Below are 9,946 nucleotides of genomic sequence, written 5' to 3' on the forward strand. Positions count from 1 at the left end.
AATGATAGTAACCAGCTTTTCTAAACCAGTTAAATTTAGTCAGTTCAGAAAATGCTTAAGAATTAAGGAGCAAAGGGGCTTCTCTGGTGGCGCAGTGGTTGCGAGTCCACCTGCCGATGCAGGGGACATGGGTTCGTGCCCCGGGCCGGGAAGATCCCACATGCCGCGGAGCGGCTGGGCCCGTGAGCCACGGCCGCTGAGCCTGCGCGTCCGGAGCCTGTGCTCCGCAATGGGAGAGGCCACAACAGTGAGAGGCCTGCGTACCGCAAAAAAAAAGAATTAAGGAGCAAGAATGAAAAGAAGTGAAAAATTGTTTCACGCCTTTTTAAAAGGCAATTTAAGGATTTTGCTTCTGTTGTATCGGAGCCTGTGCTCCGCAATGGGAGAGGCCACAACAGTGAGAGGCCTGCGTACCGCAAAAAAAAAGAATTAAGGAGCAAGAATGAAAAGAAGTGAAAAATTGTTTCACGCCTTTTTAAAAGGCAATTTAAGGATTTTGCTTCTGTTGTATAATGAAGATAAACTGTTCTTCTGTTTCTTTTGAGATTTATACTGGATTTTAGTATTAATAAGTCAAGTGTTTGACTTATTAAGGAAACCCTCATGTTTTAAATACATTTACATTTAAGTATCAGTTGAGGTTTAGAACAGTTCTTAACTTAATTTTCAAGATTATGTCAGACTATTCCCAGAAGAAGAAATGAAACTGACGCACAGATATAAAGAAATGTTCAGCGTTGCTGGTAATAAGAGAAATGTAAAGTTAAAGGAACAGCTACAAAAGATTTAAAAAATAAAACACAGTAGTCATAAGGCTATTGTGAAATGGGCACTGTTATTACTGATGACTGTGAAAATCAGTTCAACCCTTTGGGAAAGCATTTTTACTGTATGCATCAGGAACCTTTAAAAATCTCACATCCCTTGACATTTTGATTCTGGGAAGTTTATTCTAAGGATAAAATATTAAGAAAAGAGAAAATGATAGAAAAGAGGAAAGATATTTAATAGCTTATAACTTATAATAGTAAAACATTAGAAATAGCTTAAATGTCTAACAATAGAAAAATGGTTAAGTAAATTGTGGTTCATAGCACTGGAATGTTGTACGGTTGGTTGTGTTATGTTTATTACTTTACCACTTACTACCTGTATGACCTTGAACCTGTTAGTTAACCTTTTAGTACCTCAACTTTTCCTTGGTAAATGGGAATAATTTCTTAGGTTATTCAGAGTATTAGAATAGTTAATACTGGTAAATAATAAGGATGCAGTAAATTTTAACAGTTATTATTTAAAAAGTTTACAGTAATGAATGAAAAGTATTTATAATGCAAAAAGAGGATATAAAACTCTATGGTATGGCATAGGTATGCAAAAAACCTAAAATAGAAAATCCATTATTTTCTATTTAGAAACTGTGCCTAAGGGAAAATTTTGGAAAGAAATACAACAAAATATTAATATGGTTGTCTGTAGATAAAATAGTTTTTCTTCTAACATGATTTTCTGGATTTTCTAGATTTTTTTATAAGTGAAAAAAGATACCAATAAACTTCATTTTAAAATTAAGTTGGGGATTACACAACCCTGTTGAATTACTAAAACTATTGAATTGTACACTTTAGATGGGTGAATTGTGTGGTATGTGATTATGTCTCAATGAAGCTTTTTAAAAAAAGAAAAATAATTCAGTTGAAAAACCTGAGAACTCCTAAACACCCTATTTGGAAAATAGTTATTTCAGCATTAAATTGTCTTCAAGTTTAACTATTTTGCTTAAGTTAATGTGTTTTGAGAAACAGAGTGTGTTTAATTATTTAAAAACTTTCTCTTTGACCCACATTCTTAAATGGCTGCAGGAAACCCAAGGACCAAATGTAAGTATGTGTTATCTTCATTTTCCAGTCTTTATACTGAATTTTCAGCCATCTTCAAATTTTTGGTAGCCTAACCATTTTTTCTGAAAAACAGAATTCTGGCCCCCTTGTATTCTTGTGGTACCTGGATCTTTGCACATAATTATTCTACATGGGCGTATAATAAATAACCATTGACAAAATGAATTTTTGTCAACTTTGGCAAGGTTTCATATAGGAGCTAATTATGTGAGTATGTCTTTATATGAATTAAATTTAAAAAAATAGATTATAGGGACTTCCCTGGAGATTCAGTGGTTAAGACTTCGCCTTCCAATGCAGGGGGTGTGGGTTCGATCCCTGGTCAAGGAGCTGAGATTCCACATGCCTCGCAGCCAAAAAAAAACCAAAACAAAACAAAACATAAAACAGAAGCAATATTGTAACAAATTCAATAAAGACTTAACAAAAAGAGATTGTAACTTGGTCACTTTAGTAATAAAGTCATATTTTTTATAATGATATAAGAATAGTTCTGGATTCTAAAAATATATATTTAAGTGCTTCTTATAAAGAAATGTACTTATGTAAAATCAGTTTCTAAAACAGAAAGTTTCAGTTGAATTGATGTGTATTTAAATTAATCAAAACATGTATTATAAAAATTTTCTAACATTATATTCATAAATTATGTATTTTGTGAAAATAAGCAACATTTAAGATTTCGGTAATACATGAGACTAGTATTAGTTTGAATTCTTTTACATTGCTATTTATTTTATTTTTTGTTGTTGTTGCCTTGTTTCTTTTTTTAAGATTTTAATTTTATTTGAGTATAGTTGATTTACAACGTTGTGTTAGTTTCTGCTGTACAGCAAAGTGAGTCAGTTATACAAATACATCTATTCACTATTTTTTAGATTCTCTTCTCACATAGGTTATCACAGAATATTGAGTAGAGTTCCCTGTGCTATACAGTAAGTCCTTGTTGGTTATCTCTTTTTTTTCTTAATTTAAATTTATTTATTTATTTATTTTCGGCTGCGTTGGGTCTTCATTGCTGCACACGGGCTTTCTCTAGTTGTGGCAAGCGGGGGCTGCTCTTCGTTGCAGTGCACGGGCTTCTCATTGCAGTGGCTTGTCTTGTTGTGGAGCACGGAGCCCGTGAGCCTAGAGTGCAGGCTCAGTAGTTGTGGCACACGGGCCTAGTTGCTCCGTGGCATGTGGGATCTTCCCGGACCAGGGCTCAAACCCGTGTCCCCTGCATTGGCAGGAGGATTCTTAACCACTGCACCACCAGAGAAGTCCCAGTTATCTATCTTATATATAGTAGTGCATGTATGTTCATCCCAAGCTCCTGATTTATCCCTCCCCTGCCACATTTCCCCTTTGGTAACTGTAAGTGTGTTTTTGATATCTGTGAGTCTGTTTCTGTTTTGTAAATAAGTTTATTTGTATCTTTTTAAAAATTAGATTCCACATATGATTGATATCATATGCTATTTGTCTTTCTCAGTATGACTTACTTCACTTAGTATGATAATCCTGAGGTCCATCCATGTTGCTGCAAATGGCATTATTTCATTTTTATGGCTGAGTAATATTCCATTGTGTGTGTGTGTATATATATATATATATATATATATATATATATACCACATCTTCTTTATCCACTCCTCTGTTGATGGACATTTAGGTTGCTTCCATGTCTTAGCTATTGTAAATAGTGCTGCAATGAACACTGGGGTGCATGTATCCTTTCAGATTATGGTTTTCTCTGGATATGCCCAGGAGTGGGATTGCTGGATCATATGGTAGTTCTATTTTAAGTTTTTTAAGGAACCTCCATACTGTTCTCCATAGAGGTTATACCAATTTACATTCCCACCAACAGTATAGGTGGGTTCCCTTTCCTCCACACCCTCTCCAGCATTTATTGTTTGTAGACTTTTTGCTGATGGCCATTCTGACTGGTGCGAGGTGATACCTCATTGCAGATTTGATTTGCATTTTTCTAATTATTAGTGATGTTGAGCATCTTTTCATGTGCTTTTTGGCCATCTGTATGTCTTCTTTGGAGGAATGTCTATTTAGATCTTTTGCCCATTTTTTGATTGAGTTGTTTATTTTTTTGACACAATGCTGTAAGAGCTGTTTGTGATTCTGGAGATTAATCCCTTGTTGGTTGCTTTGTTTGCAAATATTATCTCCCATTCTGTGGGTTGTCTTTTTGCTTTGTTTATGGTTTCCTTTGCTGTGGAAAAGCTTTTGAGTTTAATTAGGTCCCATTTGTTTATTTTTGTTTTTATTTCCATTACTCTAGGAGATGGATAGAAAAAGATATTGCTGCGATTTATGTCAGCGTGTTCTGCCTATGTTTTCCTCCAAGAGTTTTATAGTACCTGGTCTTACATTTAGGTCTTTAATCCATTTTGAGTTTACTTTTGTGTATGGTGTTAGAGAATGTTCTAATTTCATTCTTTTACATGTAGCTGTCCAGTTTTTCCAGCACCACTTATTGAAGAGACTGTCTTTTCTCCATTGTATAGTCTTGCCTCCCTTGTCATAGATTAAATGACCATAGGTGCATGAGTTTATTTCTGGGCTTTCTATCCTATTCCATTGATCTATATTTCTGTTTTTGTGCCAGTACCATACCGTTTTGATTACTGTAGCTTTGTAGTATAGCTACAGTATACTACGGGAATCAGCTGGAGTCTGCTTCCTCCAGCTCCATTTTTCTTTCTCAAGATTGCTTTAGCTATTTGGGGTCATTTGTGTTTCCATATAAATTAAAAAACTTTTGCTCTAGTTCTGTGAAAAATGCCTAGTATTAGGTGAATTATTTTACACTGCTTTAAAAAAAATGTGCTTTATGTTCTATTGTAATTATTTTTTTCTTAGAAGGGACAACTATAAATTTGTTTTTCCTTATATCAATAGTGGTAATTTAATGAAAAATTGACAGTATAGAAATATTATTTTCTCATACATATTTTAACAGTTATAAGTTATATCAAGTAAATAAGACATTCTTTTCTGGACTTCAAAATAGTTTGGTAGTTGAAACTCAATGAAAATTATATGTTGTAGAGCAGAAACAGCTTTTTTTTTTAAATTTATTTTTGGCTGCATTGGGTCTTCCTTGCTGTGCACCGGCTTTCTCTAGTTGCAGCAAGCGGGGGCTACTCTTCGTTGTGGTGTGTGGGCTTCTCATTGCGGTGGCTTCTCTTGTTGTGGAGCACAGGCTCTAGGCACGCAGGCTTCAGTAGTTGTGGCTTGCGGGCTCTAGAGCGCAGGCTTAGTAGTTGTGGCGCATGGGCTTAGTTGCTCCGCGGTATGTGGGATCTTCCTGGACCAGGGCTTGAACCCATGTCCCCTGCATTGGCAGGTGGATTCTTAACCACTGTACCACCAGAGAAGTCCCTAGATACAGCTTTTTAAAAAAATAAGTTTTAGGTGATTAATATGCAGAACAATGTTAGCAGCATTCCAATTCCATCCATTTATTCCATTGTTTCACTTAGCTATCTGGTCCTTTAAAGGAAAAACATGTATTCTGGCTGCCTGTTGTAAATTTGCATATATTATAATATAAATACATAAAATAAATAATTTTCTCTTTTGTTTTGTGAGGCTAGAAGGTCCAGCTTAAAAAACGTGTCTGATCTTTTTGTGATGGGAGGAGCTCTTGTTTTAGAATCTGCAGCTCTCTTGCACTGGCTAGAGAGGGAGGGTTATGGACCTCTAGGAATGACCGGAATATCCATGGGAGGACACGTAAGCATTTTCATTTTAACTGATATTTAATTGTGGTTATGTTTATAAAATCTAGGAAATCAAGCAAGGTAATGGATTTGTGGCACATCCTCCTCTGTGGGCCTCTCATAGTGTACACATGCCAGAGAAAATTGCAACCTCAAACCATTGCCCAGTCTCCTTACCTGTGGGCTGTGAGCACTGAAAGGGGTTGTACAGTGTGGGAGGTGGGGGGAAGATCTAGGGAATCTATTTATTTAAAAATTCACTTTAGGTATAGAATTAATTTTAGTTTTGGTGAAAGCAGAAACAGATTCTAAACTTTCATTCCAATTATGAAGTAATGATATTTTTTATATGATTTATGTAGATACTGATTATACTACTTACTCCACAGCTATATCTCAGGTGTTAGATTTAATCTTTTATTAAAAGTTGATTATAAACTAAACTTCAAGTGTCAACTATAAATGCCTTATTTTGCTGTTAAATTGGTGAAGATAGCTAATTTGGAAAACACTTTTCCTTTATCTCTTCTCTCCATCAACCTGTTTTACCTTTGCTTTCTAGAGCGTACTAAAACGGCCTCCTAATTGGTTTCTCTGTCTAGTCTTTTCACTCAACCTTTTTCTTAAGGCTTTTTGTCCACACTGTTAACTAGAGTGGTCTTCCTAAATCTGATCTCTGCTCTCTCCTGCTTAAAACCTTCCACAGGTTTTGCTATTGAACTGGGCACTAGCTATGCCATGTGCTGGCACCCATCTAGTGCCCCCTCATTCCCTTTCACCTGGCCAAATAAGAGCTTGTTCTTCCGCTTCCAGATTAGAGCTTACTTCCTGTGAGAAACTCTTCCAGATTCCCAGACTATACTTCGTTTCTCAATAACACATACTTATTTCATTTTACTGTGATTACTTATCTAGCAGTCTATTTTCTCTATAAAGCAATTGATTCAGTGAGGGCCAGGAACATGCTCTGGTTCATTTTCTGGACATATTAGTCATACAGTACATTAAAATGTATATATTGTATAAGTCATTTGAATTATAAAATTAAGTGTAAAACCTTACTCAAATTCAAAACAACTACCAAAGAGTGAAACTGATAAAATTAGCTTCAAAAACTCAAATTCAGAACAACTAAAGACAGTGAAACTGAAGAGTGGGAAAGGATTTCTTTTCCTAACTAGTAGTATTTCCATTGTTATGACCTAGGTTGGGGTGTTATAACTGTCAGCTGGACTGCTACCTATAAACCCTACCTCAAATCTCACCCTCTCTAATCAATGTTATAAAATACTATTTAGCTTCATTGAATCACTTGACAATAACACTCCTTTGCTCAGGTCTCTTTATTAATTCCCCATTATCTACAGAACAAAACGACCTCTAATCTGATCCCGATCCATCTTTCTAGCCCTACCTATCTCCCCTACCCCATTGGCCACATGTGCCCTATTGACCAGCGTAACTGAAGTATATTGGCTGTTTCCCTACCAGACCCTGTGTTTCTCACCATCTTGCCTTTGATTATACTGTCTCCTTTACATGAAAGACACGACCCCATCTTTCATTTCCCCTAAAAGACTCAACCATTTCATGAAGCCTTCTCTGATTCCTCTAGCCAAAAATAATATTTCCCTTCTCTAAACATATTACATCATTTTATATCAGTTTATATCAGTTATAATCTGCTTTGTAGTTCACCAAATTCTTGACATCTTTCAGTCAACCTCGAAAGCCTGATATTTTATGGTTGAGATTTTGCTCTATCTGAGCAGGTCACTTACATAATGAGTGTGCTTAGCCTACTGCCCAGCATCTACATCCCAGCATGTTTGCTCTATATTTATCAGTAGAAAGTAGCTTTCTGTGATGGGTCTTAAGGTACTTAAAATTTCCTAATACATTTAATTGCTTTTTTAGGGGGCAGTTATATGTCATTGTTGAGTTTTATGGTTTGGGGAATTTGGAGAGTTTGCTAGACATTCTCATGAGTGTTTAAGAGACTTTGTGTTCATGTCTTATCAACTACTATACAAAGTACTTCTTAATATTAAATATTTTTCATTTTAGTGAATGTAAACTTTAAACTGAATCTCTCTGTTATCATGTTACAGATGGCTTCCTTAGCAGTATCCAACTGGCCTAAGCCCATGCCATTGATTCCATGTCTGTCTTGGTCCACAGCATCTGGGGTCTTCACTACGGTAATTTAATTGCAATTAATATTTAGATAATTATATATAATTAACGGTAATTGTTTGCAGGGTTCCAAAATCACCCCCAGGCTTGGTGATTCACTGGAAGGAATCGCAGGACTCAGTATATAGTCATACTCACAATTAAAACTTATTGCAGCAAAAGGATACATTACAAAATCAATCAAGGGAAAAGGCACACAGGGCAAAGTCCAGAGGAAACCAGGCATAAACTTCCAGTGGAGTCTCTCAGGTTGTATTTAATTCCCTCAGCACTGAGTATGACAATATGTGCAAAGTGTTGTCCATCAGTGAAGCTCACTTGAGCCTAGGAGTCCAGGGTTTATATCAGGGGTCAGTAGCTTAGGCACGCTCTGCCTAGCATGTACTAAATTCCAGAAGGAAATCAGGTGTTCAGTAGAAACTACATTGTTTGTATAAGCAGTTTAGGCACAGTGACCCACTTTATCATTTTGGAAGTTTTATATCAGGGTAAAGAACTGTTTACTAGTCAAGTTACCAGACTCTAGTCAAGGGCCAACCTCACAAGCAGGCTTGTTTAAAGATAGGAAATCTCAGGTCTGCTCTGTTAATTTTTTTCTGCACAGTAATAATAATAAAAACTATTGGACAACATGCTTTATACGTGTGATTTGATCTTAATTTAGTTTGTTATTTCAGGGCGTGCTAAGTAAATCGATTAATTGGAGGGAGCTAGAAAAGCAGTATTATACACAGACAGTTTATGAAGAAGAAATTATTCACATGCTTGAATATTGTGGAGTAAGTATTTTTAACTTCTGCAGAACATTGTGGGGGAAATGTTGACCATGTTTAATGATTCAGATTTTTAAAAAGAATTGCAGTTTTGTTTTGTTTTTTTAACATATATAACTTTTTTGTGTGTGACTGCTCCACGTGACTTGTGAGATTTTAGTTCCCCAGCCAGGGATTGAACCCATCTCTCAGCAATGAGAGCACGGAGTCCTAACCACTGGACTGCCAGGGAATTCCCTGAATTGCAGATTTTTAAAAAGCAGTACTATTTTTTACTTAATAAAATTCTTCATTTTAAAATAAAATACAGAAAATCATGCAAAAGCAAGTGCATAGCTTACTACATTTATTAAATGGCTAACACATTTGAATAGAACTTGACCACCCAGCTCAGAACTTAGCACCTAACCCACAAACCACTTTCATGTGTCCTAATCAGAAGACCTTTCTCCCCCTACTATTTAGTTATCATTATCCTGATTTTTATAGTGATTACTTCCTTCTGTCAAATATGCATCCCTAGACACTTCAGTTCTTTTATTTTATGGGTCTTTTAAGTGTCTTTTAATCTAAGTTCCCTTTCATCCTTTTCTTTTCCTTATAATTTATCTATTGAAGAACTTGGGCTATTTACCTGTAGAGTTTCTCACAGTGTAGATTTTTGTTTGCATTCTCATGGTACACTTTAGCATATTCCTCCATGCTCTCTATTGCCTGCAAATTGGCAACTAGGTCTAGCGGCTTGATTAAACTCAGTTTATCCTTCTTTGGTAAGAGTATAGGAAGCAGATAATGTCTGGCTGCTCTTTTTTGTGGTGTAAGCAGCCGTTGATGCTTAATGTCTGTGTCTATTATATTGAGTGTTGCAAAATGCTGATACTCTAATTCTATCCTCTTTTTTCATTTATTAATTGGAATACTTTGCTTTTTAAAAAAGCCACTTCCCTTATCAATTATTTGGTTACCTCATAGTTCATTTCATATACCTTAATTTACCAGTTATCAGGGAAATGAGTTGGTTCTCTGTTATTCTCCAAAGGTGACCAATTCTTTTCAGAAATGTTTTTTTCTTTTCATGAATTTTAAAATTTTGCACATTCAGTTTAAAAGTTACTGTGAACCTCAAGAAACCTCAGGGAAAAAAAGGAATCTTTCTTCTATCAACGAGGACTTTTTATTTGTAATTACATCAAAATAAAACTCACTCTTGTAGGGGACTTCTCTGGTAGTCCAGCGGTTAGGACTCTGCACGTCCACTGCAGGGGCACGGGTTTGACCCCTGATGGGGAAGAAGATCCAGCGTGCCTTGCAGCCTGGTCGGGGAAGGGGGAAGGGGGAAAGGGGGGCGGGG

The 9,946-nt window shown here is 36.0% G+C and overlaps 2 protein-coding genes and 1 non-coding gene across 7 annotated transcripts in view; 2 read left to right on the top strand and 1 right to left on the bottom strand.

Moving 5' to 3' along the window:
• The window catches only part of MFSD8 (major facilitator superfamily domain containing 8), a 125,883-nt gene that overhangs the window by 80,919 nt on the left and 35,018 nt on the right, over window positions 1-9,946 (bottom strand). The window lies entirely within an intron of this gene.
• Window positions 1-9,946, top strand: part of ABHD18 (abhydrolase domain containing 18) — a 39,712-nt gene that overhangs the window by 22,911 nt on the left and 6,855 nt on the right. Inside the window, exons 1-5 of one of the 4 annotated variants that reach the window (XM_028492292.2) lie at window positions 1,865-1,880; window positions 2,780-2,836; window positions 5,501-5,639; window positions 7,738-7,827; window positions 8,500-8,601. In XM_028492292.2, the coding sequence (XP_028348093.1) occupies window positions 5,538-5,639; window positions 7,738-7,827; window positions 8,500-8,601 (294 nt within the window). In that variant the 5' untranslated portion in view covers window positions 1,865-1,880; window positions 2,780-2,836; window positions 5,501-5,537. Of the gene's footprint in view, window positions 1-1,524; window positions 1,881-2,779; window positions 2,837-5,500; window positions 5,640-7,737; window positions 7,828-8,499; window positions 8,602-9,946 lie in introns of those variants that run through there. The other 3 variants (XM_007121214.3, XM_055086219.1, XM_055086218.1) reach the window with 3 other exon arrangements.
• LOC112063812 (small nucleolar RNA SNORA42/SNORA80 family) lies at window positions 5,703-5,839 on the top strand. The gene has a single exon (XR_002891195.1). It is a non-coding gene; the product is annotated as a small nucleolar RNA SNORA42/SNORA80 family (small nucleolar RNA).

This window comes from Physeter macrocephalus, chromosome 7, assembly GCF_002837175.3.
Source record: "Physeter macrocephalus isolate SW-GA chromosome 7, ASM283717v5, whole genome shotgun sequence".
In the NCBI taxonomy this organism is placed as follows: Eukaryota; Metazoa; Chordata; class Mammalia; order Artiodactyla; family Physeteridae; genus Physeter; species Physeter macrocephalus.